General features: G+C 34.4%; 2 protein-coding genes across 3 annotated transcripts; both read left to right on the top strand.

Moving 5' to 3' along the window:
- Nucleotides 1–560: 560 nt before the first annotated feature.
- Nucleotides 561–16,300, top strand: LOC129804340 (coiled-coil domain-containing protein 6). Of its 2 annotated transcripts, XM_055851553.1 has the most exons (6): nucleotides 577–699; nucleotides 948–1,129; nucleotides 1,221–1,344; nucleotides 10,653–11,537; nucleotides 14,920–14,982; nucleotides 15,297–16,300. In XM_055851553.1, exons 2-6 carry the CDS (start codon nucleotides 1,050–1,052, stop codon nucleotides 15,594–15,596), a joined length of 1,452 nt encoding a protein of 483 aa, XP_055707528.1. In that variant the 5' UTR covers nucleotides 577–699; nucleotides 948–1,049; the 3' UTR covers nucleotides 15,597–16,300. The 2 variants fall into 2 exon arrangements, with proteins under 2 accessions (XP_055707529.1, XP_055707528.1); XM_055851554.1 differs by lacking the exon at nucleotides 14,920–14,982 and having other exon boundaries at nucleotides 561–699.
- Nucleotides 16,301–18,954: 2,654 nt separating this feature from the next.
- LOC129804337 (spliceosome-associated protein CWC27 homolog) lies at nucleotides 18,955–20,616 on the top strand. The gene is made up of 2 exons (XM_055851550.1): nucleotides 18,955–19,100; nucleotides 19,160–20,616. The coding sequence occupies exons 1-2, from the start codon at nucleotides 19,059–19,061 to the stop codon at nucleotides 20,585–20,587; spliced, it is 1,470 nt and encodes a 489-aa protein (XP_055707525.1). The 5' UTR covers nucleotides 18,955–19,058; the 3' UTR covers nucleotides 20,588–20,616.
- Nucleotides 20,617–26,214: the final 5,598 nt, after the last annotated feature.

The raw sequence follows: 26,214 nt of genomic DNA, 5'->3' as shown, positions 1-26,214 counted from the left end.
TGGATTTATGTTGATTTTACACCTACGTTAGGTTGCTTTGTCAGAGATAATTTGATAATGCGGAGTTGTGTATTACATGGATAAGTGACAGATGTTGAAGGCTCAGTCGTATCTCAATTTACATGACATGTACAAGTCGTACCCTTCATTTTTCAATTTGAGCATAATTTTTCTAAGGTTAGATTAATGATTGGGGAGTTGAAAAGTTTAGAATGCTAAGGAATTAACTTGATTATTCAATAAATGGCTAATTAAATTGAAGTTTTTTATTAATCCTTCTATTGGAGTCTAACCTTATTTTCAGCTGGGCTCCAGAATGTCACAGCTTACATGGGACTTTCATGCAAAATTGAAGCGTACATGGATTTCCGAAAGGGTGCAAATATCTTTGAATAAACAGAGGGAAAGCATGATTTTCCAATTGGAATGGAAAATATGGAATTTTCTTAGGAGGCTTTGATGAAAAATCTCAATGAAAACTTTTTCAAAAGATGAGAAAACTCATCCGGAATTTTGCAAATTGTCCGGAAACTAGTTCGACCCTGTACATGTCAAAAGTTGACAAACTCGTTCGGTTTCAGGAAGCCTGAAAACGGGGTTTTTCATGGAGGAAGGTGCTCGTGAGTGTTGAAAAATATCGCTAAAATTGCATTTTGTGGATAAATTGTGACCCCCGAAGACCCCTGGAGTGCTCAAAAGGTCAGTATAGATCTTTCTCACTGTTTTTATGGCGCAATCCATCCCAATATCGTCCAATTTCCGCGAAAAATTGGCAAAATAAGGGGAAAAGATGCGTTTTGGGGCGAGTGCATTGACTCGGTCATTTCTTGACAACTTGGGCTTTGTCCAAAAAATGAATTTGCAATTTGCACAATTGAATTGGATGAAATATTTATTCAACTAAATGAGCCATCGCACCATTTATTCGTGTCTCCACCTTCCCATAGGCACTGCCCATAAATTTCTCGTCCGACAATCCAAGTGTGCGTGAGGAGAAAAACAAGGTGTGAAAGGTGAAAGAGAGAGAGCAAAAAAAAGAAGGCCCCAAAATGGACAGCCCATGTGAATCGGAGAGCTCTCTTGACGGTGTTATGTTGCCCCCCAGTCCAGTTTCCAGGGAGCAATTGAGGTGAGATGGAGATTATTTTTATCATTGGAATTTAGACGAGAAATTAACGCCCCATTTTTTGTTTGGTTGATTTTGCAATTTCCGGACGCAGCAAGAGAATTGAGAGCCTCCAGCAACAAAACAGAGTCCTCAAAGTGGAAATGGAAACCTACAAGATCCGCGTAAAGGTACTCCAGGAAGAGAATCGAGCCCTTCGTCAAGCTTCAGTCATTATTGTAAGTTCCTTTTTTTATTATTCTTTTAAAAATCGAATCCTCGGGGTAATAAAATTTTTTTGAAAATTAGGAACAATTTTATTCATTTTTGCGTTTGAAAACAATTTTTGTTTCCGGCAATTTAGCATAGTAGACTTTCAAAACTTTAAGAATTTCAAAATGAATCTTCAAATTGACAAAAATATTTTATTTTAATTAATAAGCTCGTATTCCGAAGTGAGAGTGCATTTGAAGCATTTTTTAAAACGTGAGAAAGAGAAAAAGCTTTCGAACTTTGCAGAGTGCTCGAAATCATATTCATCTTACTCTGCGATTTCTTTTTCGTAGCTTTTGGGTTTATAGAGGTTTTAAATGTCACTGGCAGCAATTTATTGTTCATACTCATCCGTGTCCTATTCTATTGCATAATTTGCTAATTTTTAAAAATATGGTAACTGTACCAAATTTCGGCCAGCTTGCAATTTCGGCCACTTCCTTTGTTCCTGATTTTTTAGTTTCCGCATACATTCGAGATTATGCAATGCGGAAAACCCAAGAAAAATGTTGCTTCGACGAACGAGAGGATGTGAAAAAAAACTTGGAAGAATTCCGGAAGGGCAAGGATCTATGAGAATCAAAGTGGCCGGAATATTACCCATAGCTATGTCTATATTTTTATTCATGTTAAAATGTATTAAGAATGATTTTAGAGAAAAAAAGACGACAAACTACGAGGTTTCAAGCAAGAAGTATTAAAAAAAATAAATTTTTATTAAAAATAGTACATTAGGGTAAATGTCCTAATTCAAAACCATTTCCAGATACTTTAACTTTGACAGATGATTCAACTCATTAAGTTAATATTTTTTCTGAAGAGAATTACATAAATTTGCTCTTTGACTCTTCTAGAATTTTCTGTTTAGTGAACATTTTTTAAATATAATTTGAAAACTTCTTAAATACAAGACAAATACGCGAATGTAAAATGCTTCTATTGGAAACAAATTAATCGAAATGGAGACAAGGGAAATTTGTAATTGGAGACAAACAGTGTAAGTGAAACCACGACGAAAGGCTTCCAAAACCTTTTTGAGTTCTTATTCTTGGTCTTTTCTCCTTTCGCATCTAAAACAATAAGAAAATCTCTCCAAAAAAAATCATATTTATAAAGGGTTTCCTATTGAAGCATTTGCACACACTTCAGAAAAACACTTTTTCTTCACTAAATAGGTAATTATTTCAATTTGAAAACTTCACGTACCGTTAAAAATAAAAATTGGCACATAATTTAACAAAAATTAGCCAGAAATATGACATTTAAATAAAACGAATAAACAACAGTCACCTCATCGTGCTTTTCATTGGAAAAAATGGTCGATCGATGAAAAATTCAATGGTGAAAAGGTACACTTTTAATTTTTCTGAGAAATTAACAAATTAGATTTAGTGAATATAAATGGATTTTCGCTTTATTTGGAGCAAAATTAACTAAATAATGAATCTGTGGTATAGAAAATAAATAAATATAGTAATTTAGAACTATATTTATCATGAAAACAGTGACGTTTCCATTTAGAGTATCGAAAAATTTCCATTTGGAGCAGGTTTTGAATTAGCTTAATTTACCCTACAAAGTACATTTCAAGGGCAACTCAAATTTCAGTATAAGTTGTACAAACGCCAAAGTATTAATTTTGAAATGTAATACAGTAGAGTCTCGCTATAGGCCATCGCTCTGTAGTCCACAATTTATCGACCGTTGATTTCAAAACACTGATTTTAAGTTAGGTTATGTTTTTTAGTATGCGACATGCATAATTATTTTAATATTTTTGGCAAACTTTATTAAGTAGTTGTGATAATTGTGATCCACAATGAAGAGAGCAAGGACAAGTACCACAATCGCAAAGAAAGTGGAAGCCGTCGAGCAATTTCAATACTAAAAATCGTTGATAATTTTAAAAAATTACATGGACTATAGTGCGACCCAAGTGTCAAATTTGAAACCAAATATGGACTATAGCGAGACTCTACTGTATTTTTATTACACATTGATTTTTTTATTACTTTTTAAGGAATGTTGCTTGGAACATTGTAAGGTAAAGTACCCTCTAGTCGGCCGGTTTCTCAACTCGGCCAGTTGAATTATTTAACCAATTTTCTAACGTTTCATAGTCAACTTCTATGAAATTTTCACTGATTTAGGGTCAAAGGAACGTCTATTGACACTTTAAGAACTTTCGTAACTTTCCTGACTGATATCTTCTATTGTAATAATTTTTTTTGTGTTTAAATATTAACTTATATCAACTTATTAATTGGACTACCGTTCAGTATCATTCACTTTTCTCAAAATGTTTGAAAAACTAAAAAAAACTGTATTTTTTAAGATCATGACTAAATGCCATATCTATTGACACTTTCGGTATCTATTGACACACGAAATTTGAACACCTATTGGACACTTTTTCTTTACACCTTTGATTGAGATTTTGGCTGAAAACTTCCTTATTGCACTGGATGACTCCATCTGGGGGACTGCCAACCAGGGAATCTATTAAATCTCCATCCAGAATGCCCCGTCCTTCCGTAAGAAACTCTTCCTCATAGAGATTTCTGTAAATCTTATGTCCCTTCACAGCAGCCATTCTCGTGATGATAAACTTCTCTATCCTCATAATCTTACATTGTATTCCTTACAGGATGCAATGGGCAGCTTTTAGATTTATAAAACTTGACACTCTCCTTAAGAATTCTCTCTCAACAGCTTATAGACAATACTCTTTCCATTGGGGCATCTCTGGTGCAGTCGAAATTTTTGTCACACATTAGATTTCTGCAGTGCTAGAGCTGAAGGAAGTTCTACTATAAAAATATCACCAGTGGCAACACACCAACAAACATTCTTAGTCTTTTTTGCGCACAAACACTTTAACTTGTTAGTAATTTCACTATTTCTTTCACAAAAATGCAGCAACTTTGTTTACTTTTATTCATTCTTCTTATTCTTCTTCATCTATCAAGCTGATACAAAAGTCGGCAATCTGTACCTGTCAATAGACGTTGAAATCGACGATTTTGTCTCGGTTTATTGACACTGTAATTAAATTCATTTTAATTAAAATAAATTGATGCAAATTGTGTATTAAATTAAAATTTAGTTATTTTTTGACTGTTATGCAATAGATATACGTTCATTTTATTAAAAAAAATAGAAAAAAAATTATTTTTGTAAAAGCTTCTTTCTTACACTTTTTCTTAAGAATCTTGAAATTTCTCCACGTCGACAATTGAAATTGCTTAAACCTTTTTAAAACCTTCTTAAATTCGCAGAACAGTTCTAGAAAAGGGTAGGTTAAAGGAAAGCAGGTCAGATTACATGAATTTCACTAGATATAAACAATTTATATTAAATAAATTTCAATGTTTTGATGAGAGTGTCAATAGGGGTTCCCTGTCGAACAGACGTTCCTTTCACCCTACGTTATATATAATATAATACACCTTATAATGTTAAATCAGTAAGACCATATTATAACAAATCTAAGTAAATTAAATAAATAGTCGCACTGGCCGAGTTGAGAAACCGGCCGACTACAGGGTACTTTACCTTAAATAGTTTTATTGCCTTTGTGTTCTCTAAAACCATTTTAAGTACATTTTAAAAATAATAAAAATATAAACATACACTTTTGGGTAATAATGAAAAATTGAGGAACAAAAGAAGTGGTCGAAATTGCAAGCTTGCCGAAATTTGGTACAATTCCCATATCCTAAATATATGAACAGTGTTTTTAATTGTAATTTTTCAAATAAATGAGAAATCACCAATTTATTTATGGTGGCATTAAATGTGGACTAGCATTTAGTAGTCCCTAGGGTCCCTAGTAATAGGGACTACTAGTAATTAATATTATATGTGACACCACCACCACGGTCACCGTAGTGTTACATGATAAGATTAATATTAATATTAAGAAAAGTCGGAGAGAGAGGTATATGCAAAATTTCAAATGGAATATCACGTGTGTTAGAAAGAGTACAGTAGTGGAGTAATACGATGAGTAAGATATTACTGTTCGTATTACAGTAGAGTCTCGCTATAGGCCATCGCTCTATAGTCCACAATTTATCGACCGTTGATTTCAAAACACTGATTTTAAGTTAGGTTATGCTTTTTAGTATGCGACATGCATAATTATTTTAATATTTTTGGCAAACTTTATTAAGTAGTTGTGATAATTGTGATCCACAATGAAGAGAGCAAGGACAAGTACCACAATCGCAAAGAAAGTGGAAGCCGTCGAGCAATTTCAATACTAAAAATCGTTGATAATTTTAAAAAATTACATGGACTATAGTGCGACCCAAGTGTCAAATTTGAAACCAAATATGGACTATAGCGAGACTCTACTGTAATTGCTTTCTGAATCGTATTACAGACGATTCGAGCAATTTTGTGCGTGCCAACTGTGATTCGGTCAGTTTTCGAGCGAAACACGAGAGGCAAGATAAAACACTTGCCATCTTTTTTTTTGGCATTCTCGCAGTTTCTTATATGTGACATGGTCATCAGAACTACGAAATGTATACCTAGACAACCTTCAAAACTTTATTCAAAAATTGAAGAACTCAAATAAATCGAAGCACATTGTTTTTAAAGAGATAATGAGAAAGAAAAAAATCTAGATAATATTGATTTGGGGGGGGGTCAAAGAAAACAGCAAATCAATATCTCTTGCCTTTGATCTCTAGGTCGATAGCAAACTTAAAAATACGAATTATATCATTTGTCAGGCTTTATGTTCGAATTACAATAAAAGGAACAGAAATTCAAGATTTCCCTTTAATATAATCACTTATTCTAGGTTCCGAAATGATTAATAAATGAACCTTATGAACCGAAAAAAGAAAAAAAGGGTCGATCATCTGCCAGATGGACCCGTAATGCAATTAAAAAAAAAATTAAACACGATCAAGCACCCATATTAACCGTTGCTGAATTAAAATTCTTTAAACATTATAAAAACCATTCATTTATATAGTATAACTATTTAAGAAAAGAGTTTGTCGCATAGAATTAAAATCTGAATGGAAATTGAAGGAAAGTATTATCAGAAACGACGCGATGTCAAACCTTTTCAAATGTAACCCAATTCAAGGCGCCCCATTTGTCCCTACACACTTTCAGATTTATTTGGATTTTCCAAACCTCTCGAAATATGTCAATTTCGTTCAACATTTGGTTAATAAAGCCCGCCAAGAACATTGACCCTTGGCCTTAAAAAATCATTCTAAATATTTAATTAAAGTAACTTATGTATATTATTCGCGGAATAACTATTAAGGCTCTCTCTACATTGTGAATAATTTTCGTCAAATTGGACCATTTTGAAGTGAATAGTTTGCACATATTTTCATGTAAAATATTGTCAAAATGCACAATGTTTACAGGTCAAACTATAAAATTAAATTATAAATACACTATATATACCAGTCAAAGAATTTTAATAAAATACGTTTCCTAATTTATTTAATAGAACAATCCCTCACATAAGATTGCATGACTAATTTGTTGTGCCTTCTCATAAAAAATCCCATTGCAAAAAAATCAATTTTGTTGTAGCCGCCAAGTGTGAATAACTTCAAAATCAGGTGCACCTGATTAAAAGCCAGAGAAAGCGAGGAGAGTCAGCTGATTTTTGCTGTTTGCCCTTTTGTGCTGCAATGTTCTGGCTTTTTCTGGCCAGATGCCATTGGCACTCTCGCAATCAACTTCCACTGATTAGAGATTATACACCAAACAAATTGCACGAGTTTCATATAGAGGAGTTGGTTATTTTTGGCAAGAAGATTTTATGGAAGTTATGGGTATCCCCCTTTTGCTTTCTGATAAGAAGTTCTACTTTTAGTAGTGTAAGAAGATTATTTTGCTGAAAGTGAAATCACACAATTTTGATCTTTATTTGCTAATGGCAAATATAGGACAGTTTGAGAGCAATATCAGTTAAGATATTTTAAAATTAGCAATAAGTTAGATATGGGGAAAATCTAAAGCTTTTTTCCTTGGTTACAAGAAATTATTATTCCAACTAAGTAAAGCGTGAATTAGTATTATGAACATTTTTCCTTTTTTCCAGATTGATTTGAAAATTTACTAAATGGTCTTATCAGAAAATCGAATGCTACAAAGATTTGTATAATTAATAAATTATATTGTAATTTTTCAATGAAGTATGATTTTGATCATTTGAAATTTTGTAATACCACAACGTTTTCTAGACAGTTTTTTTTTTTTTTCAAGAATATAATGAAAATATACATTTTGAACAAGTTTTGGGGAAACCTGGGTTAAATGTTTCAATCAGAATATTAGAATATACCAATATTTTCCAGGATAAAAGAGACTTAGAATTTCTTCATTTTACTATAAATAGTCAATAGTACTATCGTAAACTTTTAAATTTAAGAAATTTTCAAAGATTTTTCTTATATAAAATTTTGATAATTTTATTTAAATATACAGTAGACTCTGTCTCAATTGGGCCTTTCGGGGCAAAATGTCATCCGGTTTAGCGATAGGATTGAGCGTCAAAGCCTTTGTAAATTCCACAAAAAGCGCTCAATTATAAAGAATCATGATAAAATAGGAAGAACTACAACGAATTTGAGCGAATTAGCTTCATAATTAAACGTGAAAATTGTCAACAAAATTTGTCGCCCGATTGAAAAAGAGCCGATTGAGCGAGAGTCTACTGTAAATCAGTCAGTATCCGCTGAACACGAATCAGTTGTCTGTTTTAGAATTTTCTGAATAGTTTTTCCTTCAGAAATTGCTTTATTAAAATTGATCACTTGATGAGAAGTGTATCACAAAAAACCGAGGTAAAAAGTGTCAAAAACTTAGCCAAAGGAACATTTTTTCGACCCACTTCGTCTTCACTTCGCCATGTCTGTCGAAAGCGAAGAGACCTTTCTTGCCAAAAAAAACTTGAAATTGAAATTCAAAAAAGTTAAGAAATAAAATAATTCTCCGCAATAAAAAAAAACTTAGTGCCAGAAATTATTACATGACTTCTAGTCAATGTATATGCTTTAACATTTTTGAGAAGAAAATCAACCTTCAAAAAATGCTCCGAAAAGAATTTTAGTAAGTGTTTTAGAAGAGACAAACTGAATTCTACAAACTTGTAGAGTTGTAAATTTTCTTGATTCCGTAATGGGTTAAAATCTCGAAAAACCAAAATCCCGAAAATGGAAGTCATGAAAATCTAAAATCCCGAAAAGTCAAAAGCCCGAATGGGTCCAAAATCCCAATAGCCACAATCTCGAAAATCCAAAATCCCGATTGGGTGAAATCTCGAATGGGTCAAATTCCCAAAAGCCAAAATATCGAAAAGCCAAAATGCCAGTTGGGTAGAAATCTCGAAGGGGTCAAAATCGTAAAATCCAAAATCTCGCAAAGTCAAAATCTTTAAAAGCCAAAATCCCGAAAATCCTCCGTTCAGTAATAACCTTTCGAAGAGACAAAGCCACCCCAAAGCCAAGCCAAACCTATTCGAATATCTACCGGAAGCCTAAAGTGCAAGTTCATATACCCGCCGCTTTAGCGCTGATTGTTCTGCCATTTCGAATTTCGATATTTTTGACACTTCAATCGTCAACAATCTCAACAACAGTGTGCGAAAATTTGCTACGAAAAGTGATTTTTTATGGAATTTTGTGGAATTTCAGAATGAAAGAATGTCTTTAATGCTATTTCATTTAAAGAAATGTCCTTTTGATGAACTTGCTCACTTTTGTGTAACTCTTCGGTTTAAACGTTCGAATTTCCAACGGATTTTTAGGTAAGTTCTCTCTGATATACCTTCGAATCGGTAAAGGAAAAACCTCAACCGGAGAGAGCTCTCAAATCGGGAAGGTTATTACTGAACGAGAGGAATTGGTCCAAAATCTCAATAGCCACAATCTCGAAAATCCAAAATCCTGATTGGGTGGAAATCCCGAATGGATCAAATTTCCAAAAGCTAAATTCCTAGTTGGATAGAAATCTCAAATAGGTCAAAATCCTAAAATTCAAAATGTCGAAAAACCAAAATCCCGAAAATCCAAAACCCCGAATGGGTCCAAAATCCCAATAGCCACAATATCGAAAATCCAAAATCCCGATTGGGTGGAAATTCCGAATGCGTCAAAATCCCAAAAGCCAAAATATCGAAAAGCCAAAATCCCCAAAGCCAAATTCCCGGAAGCCAAAATCCCATAAAACCAAAAGCTCAAAAAGGTAAAATCTCAAGAGCCAAAATCCTGAAAAGCTAAAATCTTGAAAAGTCAAAACTCCGAAAGCCTAAATCTCGAATGGTTAAAATCCTCAAAAGGGCGAAATTATAACAGAGAATGTTTTGTAGAATAATTTACCCAAAACACAGAAACTTAACTTCTAACAATCGCAGGCGGCATCGTGGGACTATCTGTGATAGTTTAAAGTTGTTTTTTTTTCAAGATTTTGACCGGGACTGAAATTTTTTATAGGAATGTCTTAATCAGAAATTATCTCTGAAAGAAAGTTTTTAGTACAGAACACAGTAGGCACAAGTTGGAAATGAGTTGGTTACACTCACTTATTTAACGGATAAAAATATTATTTTTGCTTTTTCTCAAAGTTGAATAGTTATATTATGTTACTGTAGTGACTATATTACGGAAATAAAAATAAAAATATTATTTTAAGTGGATTTTATCCAGTTAGCGTAGTCATAATGATCCACATAGCGAAGCGCCTGGATTAGCGTACTTTACAGTACGGCATTTAAATTTACATTTACCTTGAGAAGAAATGTCAGTAAAACTATGGGTAAATGCACTGAAACAATTTTAAATTAATAAAAACTTTGTAATCGCTGTAAATGTGATTTAGTATCTGATAGAGGGTTAACCCTTTAAGGACGAGAGGATCAAAAATTTGGGGTTTGAAAAAGTCACTTTTTCTCACTTTTTAGAGCAAAACATAGCTTTAGAAGGCCGTAGGAAAATTTCGTTTTTGGGTCACCGGTGACCCAATTGTCCTTAAAGGGTTAAAAGGTATGACGGGAGGCGTGGTCTATTTTTTCATAAATATTTTTTGCTTGTCCGTCTAATCTCCTTCGAAATGGTAGGGGTCTTTCTCTCGGAATTTAGCACAAAATGTAACTTAAGTCGTACATGGACATAGAAAGGGGCGTGACATAATGTTAAATATGGGCGGGGCTTAGTTCTACTTCCCCGTACAAAAAAATAATAATTATGGTAAAGTATATTTGTGCTACTTTTTTCCAACGTCGAATTATTAGCAAGCAAAAGCTGAACAGGAGGAAGAGTACATTTCCAATACATTGCTAAAAAAGATTCAGGCATTGAAGAAAGAGAAGGAGACTCTTGCACATCACTATGAGCGTGAGGAAGAGTGTTTGACAAATGATTTGTCACGGAAGTTGGATCAATTGCGTCAGGAAAAGTGTAAGTTGGAGCAGACTCTGGAGCAAGAGCAGGAGTGTCTGGTGAATAAATTGATGCGAAAAATTGAAAAGTTAGAGGCTGAGACATTGGCTAAACAGACAAATTTGGAGCAGCTGAGGCGTGAGATGATTGAACTAGAGAATACATTGGAGCAGGAACAGGAGGCATTGGTGAATAAATTGTGGAAGCGTATGGATAAGTTGGAGGCAGAGAAGAGGTCATTGCAGATTAAATTGGATCAACCGGTGTCAGATCCTACGAGTCCCAAGTATGAGGAATTGGCGGCCGCAACAAATGGTGACACAGCATCAAATCTCAGTTCACACATTCAGACATTGCGTTCGGAAGTTGTACGTCTGAGGGCCAATTTGGCGGCAGCTCAGAAGGAGACGCAGGAGAAGATGGCTCAATTTGCCCAGGAGGAACGTTGCATTGGGCTGAGGGAGGAGAATTTGCGTCTACAGAGGAAGCTGCAGTTGGAGGTGGAGAGGCGTGAGGCACTGTGTCGTCATTTGTCCGAGTCGGAATCCTCGCTGGAGATGGAGGAGGAGCGTCTGTACACAGGTGAAGGTGGAGGCGGTGGCGGTGGACTTCTGGCCGGTATGCAGCATCATCGACAGCGCACAACCAGCAGCCCAGTGCCCTACAGTCCATCCAGTAGCCGACCACTCAGTCCTGGCACCGCAAGTCGTTACTGTGCCTCATGTGGACAACTTTTGGTGAGTTCCATTCCAATGTTTTTCATCACTTTTTCCATCTGTTCTTCACAGTTTTTTTATTATTATTTATTTTATGATTATTCGACCATTTCACCACCCGCCCCCCCAAAATTTTCTCATTTGAGCGTAAATTCTCGTGAAAGAGGAATAAAAGAAAAGAAAAAAATGTGCCAAGCGAGAGACTGTAAAAAGTTTTTCTGATTTGACCATAAAATCGCAATTATTTGCCTTAGTTGTGTTTATTGAGCAGTAGTAAAATTCAACGCGAGAGAAGAAGACAACAATCAAGAGGATTGTGTGTAACTTTATGGGATTTCTCTGAGTGTGGGAGTTTTTTTTCAAGTGAAAGATTCATTTGCAAAAGTCATTACAGAACTGTTTAAAAATGTTTCTCTTCCGAAACAAAAATGTAGAAAATTTTGTTGAGAGATAACATTTCTGGTATTTCTATTGATTCTCTTCCACAGCATGAGAATAGATTTGTACCATTTTTATTTATGAAGAATTTTTAGTGTATAAAGTTGATTAATCCCCAGTTCCAGTTTAAAATTTTCCAGATTCAAATTTTTTTGAAAAGCAAATATTGGGCTCTATTCTGCGAATAAAGATTAAGATAAATATAAAGAAATAAAAATAAATATAAAGATTTGGTATTCTACAATCAAGATTTCAAAATAAAGCTGTCAAATATCTTTATTTTTAGCTTGGATAAAAATATTTCAAGATTTGGTATTCTGCGCCCAAGATTTCAAGGTGATTCTAACCTCAATATTCTTTTAATTTACTAGAAAATTTAAGGATGCAGAGGCAGTATAACGAGGGTAATACGCTAATACATTAGGAACACAATAAATACAATTTTTTTTTTTATTTCAACAAAAAACACTCGTATTCAGTCATATAACTTCGAAAAGATGTACTATTCCAGAAGACAGTAAAATTTTGATGAATTAAAAATCTGAACTGAATTTATTCTCTTCTAAATTTTATAGTTCAACAAAGATTATGGAAACTGCTCCATGCTATGGAAACGAGGAAAGATTTTCCTCGTCCACCACAATTTTAAAAGAAAATTTTCACTCCTTGTCGTGAAAATTAACTAGAAAAAATATCTCTTACTCCTACCAAGAAATTGGCTTGGTTGACTAAAGTACCAAAAAAGTTTGGATATTGAAATCTTTATTTGCGTTTCCTCGACTTTTTATCCAAGATCGCAGAATGCTGAATCTTGAAATTTTTAAAATCCTTATTTTGAAACTTTATCTTTATCGTTATTCGCAGAATAGTGCCCATTGGCCTCAATTCTGAGACCAAGATCAAGAAAATTTCAAGATTTTGGTATTCTGAAATCAAAAAATCAAGATCAAGATGTAAAATCTGTCAAATGTCTTGGAATCTTGAAGTCCAAGACACAAACCGTGTGGATATCAAGATTTGCCATTCTGGAACCAATATTTCAAGATTTCAAGATGTCAAATTTCTTGTTTTCTTGAAATAATTCCAAGAATCTCTCGGAGGTGCTTGGAATTTTCAAGATACTAACAATTTGAAGAGTTTCGTGCGGAAATCGTTTTTGATGAATGTTTCTATAAGAGATGATACAAAAAGAGAATGACTATGAAAAATACTATGTTTGATCTTGTAATTTAATCGTAATGGTTCAAAATGTTCAAAACGTTCTAGATGTACGTTTTTAAGTACATCAGCCTAAGAATACCTGAAAAGAATGACATCTTGCATAGGCATTTCTAGGGTTTATCACACGTTACAAGTTTTGTGTGCACTTTATTTATTCCCGATAATATCTTGTCATATATTATTTAATACAACCTATAATTATTTTTTCTAATTTAGGGTAAGTGTGCCAAATTTCGGCATAGTTGCATGCAAACACCAAAGTCTCAAATTTGAAATATAATATTTTTAATACAAACAATATATTTGTAACTTTTTTTATAAGGAGTTTTGCTTGGTACCTTGTAGACAGTTTATCGTCTTTATTTTCTCTAAAATCGTTCTTAATACATTTTAAAATAAATAAAAATATAGGCATACCATTGGTGGCTTATTTCGGCCAACTTCATTTTCATAGTTTCGTGCCCTTCCGGAATTCTTACAATGTCTTTTTCAGATCATCTTGATCGTCGAAGCGACATTTTTTGCATTGTTTAATCTCTAGAGTATGCAAAACATAAAAATTCAAGGAAATTCGAGAAATAAAAAATGTGGCTGAAATTGCAAGCTGGCCGGAATTTGGTACACTTACCCTATATGGCGAAATTTCAATAAATTCGGCAAAGAAATGAAGTTATTTGTCAGAAATTACGTTTCGTTAAGTGAGGAAAATCTTGAAATCTTGGTTCTTAGACATTTTAAGTTCCATAAATGCCTCGCGTCAGAATATGAAATCTTTATTTTGGAAATATTTGATAGCTTGAAATTTTGATCTTGATTTTGGTCTCAGAATTGAGGCCATTTCATGAAAAACACCGAAGGAAAACCTTTTGCACTTCACCACAAATCGTGAGACTGCTAGAAACACAATCGATTTGTCACATTTTTTGTAAGACTCTTTCCACACTGAGTTTTTACAACGCAATTTAAATTTAAATTATTACCTAAAATTTAACAATCTTTGTGTTACTACATCCTAAAATGAATAAATATTTAAAACCAAAATGAATTCATTGACTTATTGGAATATTACATACATAATTTTAATTAATTTACTTGCATGGTCGAAATTACACTCAAAGTGGCCGGAATTAGAAGCTGGCCGAAATTTGGCACACTTCTCCTATACATATTTAATTGGTGTAATTTTTTGTAAATATATGTTTGACATTTCAATGAGAGTGAGTGAGACCTAGATCTAGTCATCTCGCTCACTCTTATGGAAAATTTTGAAAACATGTTTACAAACAAAAGTTATTGTGCGCTGATCATAATGCCCAACGCAGAATAACTTTTGTTTAGTAAACATGTTTTTGACATTTTAGTAAGAGTGAGTGAGATCTCAATCTAGTCATCTCGCTCACTCTCATATGTAATTTTGTAAACATGTTTTTAACATTTCACTGAGAGTGAGTGAGATATTAATTTAGTCATCTCGCTCACTCTCATAGACAGTTCTAAAAACGTGTTTACAAAACAAAAGCTGTTGTGCGCTTGGCATAATATTGCTTAATAAAAATAAAAACTCTTTCACGAAGGACGCTATTCTGAGAATTTTTTTGATGACACCCAGTTTTAAAATATCCATTTTTTTTATATAAAACTCCAATAGAAACCTTTTTTACCAAATTGTTTATTCTACGGAAAAAAAATTGTCATGTGTTGTTTTTGGAGTCACAACAAAATTGAGAATCTTCCATTTGTTCAGGTGCCTCCATCGTCCACTCCTTTGGCCAATGTTTTCCATCCTATTGTTTCAGCACCCATTTCTGTGAGTTTTTTTTTAAATTTTATTCTCTCACTATAATTTACCTTTCTTCCTCTTTTGTTTTTTTATCTGTTCTATTTTTTTCTACTTAGAGTCTTGTTCTTGTCGTGAAAAGTAAATTATTTGTTGCATTTTTTTTGTTGTTGTATGGAAATTTTTAAATTTCTTTTATAGTAATGTCTACTTCCTCTAGATAGATTGGTAGTTTATTTTTTAATAGATTTTTTTTCAAGTGTGGGAAGAGTTGTTGGGAGTGTAGATTGAAGATTTAAGAAGGAAAGACAGTAGGATGAAAGTGGAGTGTGAAATTTTTCTAGGGACGTCGCACGAGTGAGAGATTCATAAAGCCAGCAATTCCAACGCCATCTCTTGGCGGTGTGACAAATAGCGCCTCAGTGGCGACATCTGGGGCCGCGGCAACAATGAGTGTTAGCGGTATGACTGGTGGAGTGCATCCGTCTGTGACTGTTGCTCAGGCTGGGGGAACCGGTGCCGCACAGGCAACAGCTCCAGCAGCCATTTCGCCCCAGCAATCCTCGAGTATTTCCTTCCCAGGCAGCAATAGTGCTTTCATCCAGCCAGCCAGTCCTATGGATACGTCAGTTTGCAAGGATTAAGTGGGCTGATGAAGAGAAAAGGGGGCGTGGTTTCTCAGAAAATGCTTGCTTCAATGCTCTTCCTTTCCCAGTGATGATGTAGTAAAGATGGCGCGGCACTGAAGTGCAAAAGGAAAGAGATTTAAAGAAAAAGAAAAACACTGACTTGCGAATTTATTTCTACACAGATTTCTTTGCAGAAAAAAAAACCAATTGATTTATTTGATTTTACTTTTTGCATTTACTTTAGAGAGGAAGAAGAAAAATATTTACGCGTTAAGTTTAATAAATGGGTTTAAGTTAAAGGGTTTCAAAAAGAACTTTCCCTTGAGATATTCTTATTGAAGATTTAAAATAGAAGCATCAATGAAGAAAACATTTGAAAGACTCAATGACGATTTTATTCCTTTTCTTAATCACATTTCATGAATGAATTTGCTTATGCGGTATAATATTATTTTTAAAAATGAATATTATATAATAACACTTCTTAGCATACAAAGACATGTTAATTGTAAGAGGAAAGTGAGGTTATGAGAGAAAAAAAATCATAGAAGATATCGTAGGAGGAAAACTGAAATGTTCTTTAATAGAATTGAGAGAAAACTATTCATTTTCACTACTGCACCGTTTGTAATTCAATTAATCACACATTATTATTATATTTTTTATTATATTTTCAAGTCAACTTTGTAGGCATTAGAAATATACTTCATGTAACTATTCTTTTTGAAGGTTTTTTCAATTGATATATTTCTCAATGTCTAATAATAGCAAAGAGGTTATTTCAGAATGTGAGGTTATGTTGGACAAAACCTCAAAAACAGTGGCATACTAAACATATGGGGCTAATTCTCTAATTTTATGAAGAGTAGAGAATTTGGGGTTATGTATGAGGTTACCTTGCAAAAAAGGAAGATATTCTCTTGTGGTCTAATTCTTTAGCCAAGAAATTAGTTAGCAGTGTAAGGTTATGTTTAACGCAACCTGAAAATTTTGAACAGGAAATTTGGAAATATGTAATGTCTTTAAAAGAAATACATCGATAACTGAAAAATAGAAGAAAGATCTAGGATTGAAACATAACCTAAAAATGGTAAATATAGTGTAGGAAATCTGGAAAAATATTACGTTAATACACTAAATTGTTTTGTTATACCACTGAGAAAAAACGGGGCTGCGATTGACTTTTCGTCCTCACAACTTTAACACTTTTTAGGTGTAATAATATATCAACATTTTTTAATGTTAATTTTACACCTTTTTAAGGATAAAATTAACATAAGGGTAACTTTAACCCCTAATACACCTAAAAAGCGTAATATTTACACAGATTTCGGCACAATACTGCAGGGTTAAATAAACATTTCCCGGATGTTATTTTAACTTTTTCGGATTTCTCTCAGTGACCTCCAATGGAATCTACACACTAGAGAAATTTATATCCATATTGAAGCAAATTCCCCATGCTTGTGTAGGAGAAATTCTTCAATATGGACATAAGTTTTTCTAATATATAGAAGCAATAAGGTTAAAGAGTTCTTCAAGTTGGAGGTCAAAGAACACAGATACATTTATCCCGGAGGTCTACAAGTTATTTTGAATTGTTTTTAAGAATTTATTTCATTTGTTGGCCAATAAACTTTAGAGTTTTTTTATTGGTTATGTAGATCATAACCTCAAAATCTCAAAACATACTTTTTGATGCATGATCTAGTAAGCTGCCAGCTTTAGGAAGATCTTCGCATCCGATCTCAACTGAACTCCAAGACAAGATTCTGAATTTGATAAAGCCATCTACACTGAAAAAAAAATATTTTGTAAAATTGTTCGTAAATGTTTGTAAAATCCTATGGCAGACTTACGAAATGCTCGTGAATCGTATAATCCACAAACAAGTTCGTAAAATTTTTGTATTTTTTCACAAAAATTGTTCGTTGACGAACATTTTCGTTCGCAAAAAGAATGTTCGTAAAATTTTGTGTGTTTACGAACATTTACGAACAAATGTTTGTAAAAGTTCCAAAAATGTTCGTCAAATGATCATTTTACGACCAATGTTTGTAAAAAAAAGTACAAAATTTTACCAACTTGTTTGTGGGTTATACGATTCACGAGTATTTTGTAACTCCCCCATAGGAATCCACAAACATTTACAAACATTTTTACAAAATATTTTTTTTCTGTGTAGTCAAAAGTCTTTTTATTCCAAAAATTCGAGAATAAGGTCTTATTCAAATGTCTTTAAAATAAATACATCTAAGATAACTGGGAAATAAAACTCAGAACTTGGATTAAAATCATAACATAGAAAATGTTTAATAGCGAATAGAAAAACTGAAAAACCATAACGTCAGTACGGACGGTCAGTACATTAAATTGTTTTATTATACCTCAGTTATGAGATTGCAAAGAAAATCCTCAGATGAGCAAAAATATGGGAATTTAGAAGCTTGATACTTGTAGGTTATAAGATTTTAGACAAAATCACTTATAACCTCTCGTAAATTTAAGAAAATAATAAAATAGTTACAGAAATTCTCTATAGCTAATGATGTGAGCTTTTGCCATAAAAAATCACGGATCCTATATTTTTTAGGTTATACATGACCTAACCTCACATTTTTAAAATAACCTCTTGATCAAGCAAAAGCAAAGGGAAGAGAATGCTGTATAATTTTCTTCTGAAATTTGAAAGAATACAGTGTTATTCAATGGGAAATTCACAAAATGCTAAACCTACTGTAAATAAATAGAATTTGGAAAAAGAAAGAATTTAATGCAAGATATTTCAAGACGAAAGTCACTAAAAGAAGAAAAAACACAAGTTTAAAAGTAGAATAATTGCGAATATATTTTCAGTTATTCTTTTTGGACTCATTTAGGCGCAGATTCTGCAAAAAGAGAAATTAATGAATTGAAGCAGAAAAATTTCATTGCAAAAATATTGCCAAAAAAATTTTTAAAATGTAATGTAAACTCGTGAAATAATTTTTAGATATTCCAATAAAAACATTGAAAAAAAAATCGTAAAAAAATTCAAAAAAGAACATTTGCCTTAATGTGCTTAGATGTGTAAGGGTAATAAGAAAAAAAATCTCTAGTATCAGTAATAATTAAAAAAAAAAGAAAACTATTTTAAGTGTTTAACTTTTCGAAGAAGGAAGTTGGGAGTTAAAAATGTGGATTCATGTCCAAAATCGTTCTTATAGTCTATTCCAAGTATAGAGTGAAAAAAAAACTAAGGAAGAAAAATTATTAACACAATAATTGTGATGAATTAACATGATATAAATAAATTTAGCTTTTTTCTAGAATGTTTTTCAATCTGGGATTTCAACGGTTTTTTCTTTTGGTTTGAATTGGAGGGGAAGATGGCAGCGCCGCGTGGTCAAAAAGTGTATCAAGGATTGACAAGGGAACGTTAGGGAATCACGTTTGAGGGTTTTTCTTGGTGTTTCTGGCCAGGAAGACACCTTCAGGATGAGTAGTATTTATATTCAGGAGCCCCCCACCTCGGGGAAGGTAAGTGTATGCCAGAAATCTTTCTGGGATGGTTAAAAATTGAATTTGCTGGTCTGTAGGTGCTCCTGAAGACTTCCGTGGGGGATATTGATATTGAATTGTGGTCCAGGGAAGCCCCGAAAGCTTGCCGGAACTTTGTGCAACTGTGCATGGAGGGTTACTACAACTCCACAATCTTCCACAGACTTGTAAAGGGGTTTATTGTCCAAGGAGGGGACCCTGAAGGCAATGGTTCAGGCGGAGAATCGATATTTGGGGCTCCTTTTAAGGATGAATTCCACTCGAGGCTGCGATTTACGAGAAGAGGGCTCGTGGCTATGGCAAATTCAGGTCCCAATGACAATGGTTCACAGTTCTTCTTCACTCTGGCAGCTACTCCGGAGCTCCAGAACAAGCATACGATCTTTGGGAAAGTAACAGGAGACACGGTATTCAATATGCTGAAGCTCGAAGAGGGGCTCGTGGATGAGGAAGAGAGACCAGTGTATCCGCATAAAATAATAAAAACTGAGATTTTGCACAATCCTTTCGAGGATATTGAACCTCGAGTGACCAGAAAGCCCGAGAAGGAGAAAGAGAAAAAAGAGAGTAAGTCCAGGGAGAAGGGCGTTAAGAACTTCGGTTTACTCTCTTTTGGCGCAGAAGCTGAGGAGGATGAAGAGGAAACAATGGAATTTGTAAAGAAGTCTTCCGGAAAGGCTAAGTCCATGCACGATGCCGTTGAGGATCCCAAGCTGAGCCGGGAAACACTCAAGGCGGAGAAGAGGGATAAATCATCGACTCCGGACATCGAGGAAGACCCCAGGGCAGCCAAAGATGAAGAAGAGGTCAAAAAGACGGCCGAAAGTGTCAGGAACAAACTAAAATCCACCAAAAAAGCCCAAAAATCTCCAGATAAACCAATCAAGGAAGACTCCTCGGATTCCGATGCTGACTACGATCTGTTCGATGAGGAAAAGCAGCGCAAAGCCCAGAGGAAGAAAGACGCAGAGAGGATTCGTGAGGAAATCCTACAAGTACGCAAAGAGTATCAGAAAGACAGGAAGCGCAAAAGTGATCTCCTGGACAAGGAACGAACAGTCCAGGAGGAGAAGAAGCAGCGAAGTGAACTGCTGGAAGAGTATCTCTCGGAAAAGGGCAAATACGATGCCCTGAAGAAAAACCATCCCCGGAAAGGTGCCTCCAGGGAAAATTTCACTCTCTCCCTTCTGGCCAAGTTCAAGAACAAACTCGAAACGATGAAGGAAAAACACTCAGAAGCCCCGTCAGAGCCAACTCCTCCTGCAGATGATGATGCTGACATCCAGGGAGACGATTGGCTTTCCCATGAATTGCATTTTGAGGAGAAACTCCCAGTACTGGCCAAGGATGCTGCTACGAAGCAAGATGACTGGTACGATGTCTACGATCCCCGCAATCCGCTCAACAAGCGACGTCGCGGGGACAAAGGCAGCGACAGGAGAAGCAGGCACGACAAAAGGCATTGAATCCATTGAATAAATTATTTTTTGTTCAATTTTCTTTTTTAATGCAATTAGATGATTTTCTCTTCTGCCTCACATCTTCCTCCTCTCATTCTCTGTCTGTAAATTTTCTGCACAAAAGAATTCTGTTGCAAAATTTGTTCTAAGCCATTGATTTTCTTTTTTTTTCCTTTAAGGATACGGTATACAATATTTTTTGGGAATTATAAATTATCTGTTTAGAGAGGGATTTGGAATGCCAAAAGAACTTGTATTATTGATGATTTTTCGAGTGTCATGCAATAAGATTTTTAGAAAAAAAAAACATCGCCATAATTATTACAGTTATTTTAGGCCTTTCTTATTCTCCCAACAAACATAAAAGCAGTACTTTACATCTACAACATTAGGTGATTCAAGATCTCTTGAGCGACGAAAGCATGATCGCAATGAAAGAAATTGCTTCAAAATTAAAGCATAGGGTAAGTGTGCCAAATTCCGACCAGCTTGCAATTTCGGCCACATTTTTTGTTTGTCGAATTTCCATGAATTTTCAGTTTTTGCATACTCTACAGATTAGGGTAAGTGTGCCAAATTTCGACATAGTTGCATGCATGCGCCAAAGTCTCATGTTTGAAATATAATATATTTAATAGAAATTGATTTTTTTCATTCCCTCTACTTAAGGAGTGTTGCTTAGAACCTTGTAGACAGTTTATCGTCTTTATTTACTTTAAAATCATTCTTTATACATTTTAAAATGAATAAAAATGTAGACATAGCTTTGGTGCCCTATTTCGGCCACCTTCATTCTCATAGTTCCGTGCCCTTCCGGAATTCTTACATTATCTTTTTCACGTCATCTCGTTTGTCGAAGCTACATTTTTTGTTATTCTTTTGCATTGTATAATCTCTGGAGTATGTAAAAACTAAAAATTCATGAAAATTTGAGGAACAAAAAAGGTGGTCGGAATTTGGCAGACTTACCCTATACTATGCAAAAAATAACAAAAAAAATGTCGCATCGACGAACAAGATGATTTGAAAAAGACATTGGTGGAATTCCGGAAGAACAAGGAACTATAAGAATGAAGGTGGCCGGAATAGGCCGCCAATGCTATGTCTGTACATTTTTATTCATTTTAAAATGTACTAAAAATGATTTTAGAGAAAATAAAGATGATAAACTGTCTACAAAGTTCCAGGGAACACTCCTTCAGAAGAAGTAATAAAATAATTCAATTTGTATTAAAAATATTACATTTCAAACTTGAGACTTTGGCGCTTGCATGCAACTATGCCGAAATTTGGCACACTTACCCTACCTTTCGTACACTCGTTTATAAAAAAAAAAAAAACTGAATTGGAAATGTAGCATAATGTTGCTATTCCAAAGAAAAATTAACATTTTTTTAGCACTACTGTTCTCAAGTGCTTCTACATAATCGACATTTCTTGTATTGGTTTCTGTCACAACTGATTTCTGGTTTTAGAACATCGACCGGTGAGGACTGGGGAAAACCGTCGTGACAGGAACCAATACAAAAAAAAGTCTATTATGTAGAAGGACTTGAGAACAGTAAAGTGCTAAAAACACGTTTATTTTTTATTGGAATAGCACCATAATGCTCAAGAGAATGGCAAAACTTTTTTGATGAATTTAGGAAAGTCTGTAAGTAATAATGAAGTAAACCTTAGGGTAAGTGTGCCAAATTTCGGCCAGCTGCTAATTTCGGCCGGAATTTCACTCAAAGTGGCCGGAATACTACCCAAAGCAATGTGCACATTTTTATTAATTTTTCAATATTTTAGAAAGTGATTTAAAGAAAACAAAAATGATAAACTAGTTTTCAAGGTTCCACACAACCCTCCTGAAAAGGAAGGAACAAGAAATATCAATATGAATTAAAAATATTGCATTTCAAACTTAGGACTTCGGTGCTTATTTGCAACTATGCCGAAATTTGGCATACTTATCCTAAATAATTAAACCTTCAAATAAGTCAAAAAAAGTTTTTATAAATGTGAAATGTAAAGCATTATGGTGCTATTCCAATGAAAATGTGACCATGTTCTTTTAGCACATTACTGTTCTTAAGTACTAAAAAAGATCATATCTGTTCCCATACGTCATTTCAAGGAAAATAATGAGTAGAGAATATTAATGCTGCTCGCCGACTTTTACCCACTTTTACGGGAAAACTCATGGAAAGCCTTGGAAAATCGGTTGGGGCTAAAGTTGTCAACTCCCGGCCATCCAACTGCATCACGCCACGCCACCAAGCTGACATGACAGGTTACTCGCACGACTGAATGTCAGATGAAAGAAAGCTTGCTCGGAGGGAATATTCGAATTCGGATTTCGGTTAAACTTTTTTTTGTGTCGGTTCCTGTCATGACTATTTGGTGATTTTGAAACACGAGGAGGAATGGGGAAAATATAAAGTTTTTGTGTAGAGAAGAACTTTACATCTTCTTAATCATGATAAAGAAAATGTACAAAATACTATGAAAGTGAAAACATTAAATTAATCTTGTCGATTTCCCAACCGAAATCCAAATTCGAATATTCTCGCCGAGCAAGCTTTCACCCGATCACAATGCCATCTGACATTAATTGAAACAACATGTGGGAAGAGTCATGGTCTTTTTAGTACTCGAGAACAGTAATGTGCTAAAAAAAACATGCTCATTTCTTCATTGGAATAGCACCATTATTCCTTGGATTCATTCAACTGACATGAAGGACATGAAGCATATGCTACACACAAATTATTAGAATTTCATGGATCAAGGGATAAAGAAGATTCTATTAACACTATTTAACAATGATAAGACTAACTTATGAAATTATGGAAAGCTAAGAATTGTCCCAGCATTTTTTCTCTCTCTCTCTCTCTCTCTCTCGACGTCGAGTAGAGAGCGCCCCCAGGGGAACGGGTTGTACTCTTCGATCAGAGGAGACATCATTGGACTCCTCACTTTGGTGAAGGCGTTTCACCAAATGGGTACAATCGAAAGTCCTGGCAAAATTATCTTCAAACCCCAGAAAACTGATAGAGCAGACTAATAAAGGAAAATTAAATGAAATCCTGGGTAGGGGAAAGTAACCAGGCTTTGCTGCACGGTTCCAAGCTTCATATTGACTAAATTTTTCCAATGTTTCTGAATAAATGTGACTCCACAATATATTTTACAAAATTTGGATTTTGGAAAAATTGTGTAATTATGTTGCAGAAGTCAAACGATGAGTTTCACTGGAAGCAATGGATACGATGTAACTGGGTACTTTCCTCAAGTTTTTTTTTTAAAAATATGGGTGCGATGAGTCACATTTATTGAAAAACATAGGAAAAATTTGGTCATTATGAAGCTTGGGGTCGTGTAAAGCATGGATATTTCCCCTACGTCCATGAGTGGCAAAGCAAAAACAGAAGAAATCAACTCTAGTAAGCTCTGTTGAAAGTCACAGTGGATCAGTTGGTCGAGTAAGTGTCTCTACGACTGTGAGGTCTCGGGTTCGAAATTTGGCAGCTGCGGATTTTTCAGCAGCGGTATCGAATAAGTCCAGTGAATCGATGAAAAGTTATGCCCAACTGAACCGCATAAACAAGAAAGGCTGGTACAGATACAGAAACGAGTTCGGTTTAAAGAGATCCGTCGATACAAATAGGCACACATTCACTGTTACTGATCCAAGCAAGGCTGGTCTGCCGCAATATAGAAACGGCGCTGTGTATGTACCTGAGGCACAAGTCGTGATACAAAGCTGGAGGGCCGCCTTTGGTGGGAGTTAAGATTGAATGGAGTAAAGCGGTCTTCAGACTAGAGGTTTAGCCCAATTCCCGATGATCTCAAAATCCTGAATAGCGAGTAATATCTTTGCTTTTTGAGAAACTAATAGGTCATTAATCTTTAATACAGTAGAAGACTCTCTCTCAATTGGGCATTTGGGAAAAAATGTCATCCGGTTTATCGATAGATTTGGGATTAGCGAATTTGAGCGAATTAGCTTCATAATTAAACGTGAAAATTGTCAACAACATTTTTCGTCCGATTGAGTGAGAGCCTACTGTAATCCATGTGGGAAACGCGAGCGCCAACTGGCGGAAATATTTGAAAGTTTATTATGTAAGCCCTTCCGGCACATTTGTCAGTCTTTTTGTGAAAAGCGTGGCGTGACGTGCAATTGTGTAATACATTTGGGAAATGAATTTACGTAAGTTAGGATATTTTTTCTCATGTTAAAAACCTAAGTAATTTAGTAGTATTTATTGTAATAAGTTTGGCTGAACTCCTTGGAAGACGATCAAGCTAGGTCCTTAGTCAGGATAAAAAGTTATATAACTTGGTAGGTTTGATAGACGATTGAAAGAAATTCAAAATGGCGTCGGGATAAAGATTATTAATTAAATTACAGGTTGTAAACTCGTGAAAAAGCTTGAGGTTGATGGAAGCTAACGGAGGCCGTTTGAGATTAAAGGATTGAATTATCTATAGTTTAAAGAAATGAATAGAAACTGTAGATTTATATTTTAGGGACCACGAACATTCGTATTGTAACATTCGTATAATTAGCCAATCAGTCGCCGCCATAATTAATCAAGTCCTTGCAGTCCGCCACGTGTGATTCCACTTAATAAAAATAAATACAGTCCACTATCATTTGATTTTCTTTGACCCAGGGGACTTGGTCCCCAACACCAATCTTAAATTAAATGTCTCCAAAAAATTGCAAAAGATAAGAATTTAGACCAGTAAAGCCATATTGCTAATACGGGCTTCACACCTGAAGTTTAGCCATATGGCTCAGTTCCTATAATTCCTTTTTCGATAAGATATTTCAGGAAATTGTTGTTTAGGATTGGATTTATAAGGGTAAATGATTCATTAGATTTTGAAAAATCGATAAAATTGCTGTTATTTAGATTTTTGAGACCTTCGGAAACTGGGCTAAACCTCCAGTCTAAAGCCGGCATAAGTCTTAGGTCCGAAGCCCGTATTAGTCTCCAAATTTTTGGGCTTAGCCACAACCCGATCTTTTCAGAGTGTGACTTAAGCGCTAAGTCTCAGCCATAAGTCTGAACCCTGTAATAGACAAATCTTAATCTTAAGCTTTGTTGAGAACAGACCGTTTCATAATTTGGTCCTTCGACCCGGATAACTATGAAACCAACACCCATCAATCTTCAGGTGTTCAAATAAAACTTGAGGTTGATGAAAAGTGTTTACGTTGTTTTCATTAAGAATTATTTCAGTTTAAACTTACTTCTCTAGAGAATATCATATGAAATTCTTATTTAGAATAAAATCAAGTTCTTTTAGCATTCAATCCATATTTTCAATTATATTTTTCTTGCACAATATTCTTCTGTGGTTATTCTTTCTAAAATGTTATACACAATACTACTCTGCCAAGAAATTACATCTGTTTGACAAAACCTACAATAAATATAACAACTTGCTATTCTTTTTACCATTTTCTTTTTTTTCTGTTAAAATTGCAAAGAGAAAAATTGATTTTTGCTGAGTTTACATAGAAATAGCTTGAGAAGCCGGTTTATTTTTTTTTACATGCTTTTTTTATTATGGATTATATTTTATTTTTGCATGATGTTCTCATTTATTTTTTTAAATTGATCAAGAGTGTT

The sequence above is a fragment of the Phlebotomus papatasi genome, chromosome 2, assembly GCF_024763615.1.
Source record: "Phlebotomus papatasi isolate M1 chromosome 2, Ppap_2.1, whole genome shotgun sequence".
Taxonomy (NCBI): domain Eukaryota; kingdom Metazoa; phylum Arthropoda; class Insecta; order Diptera; family Psychodidae; genus Phlebotomus; species Phlebotomus papatasi.
Note: the sequence above shows the minus strand (reverse complement) of the source record. Positions and strands in the feature narration are given on the sequence as shown.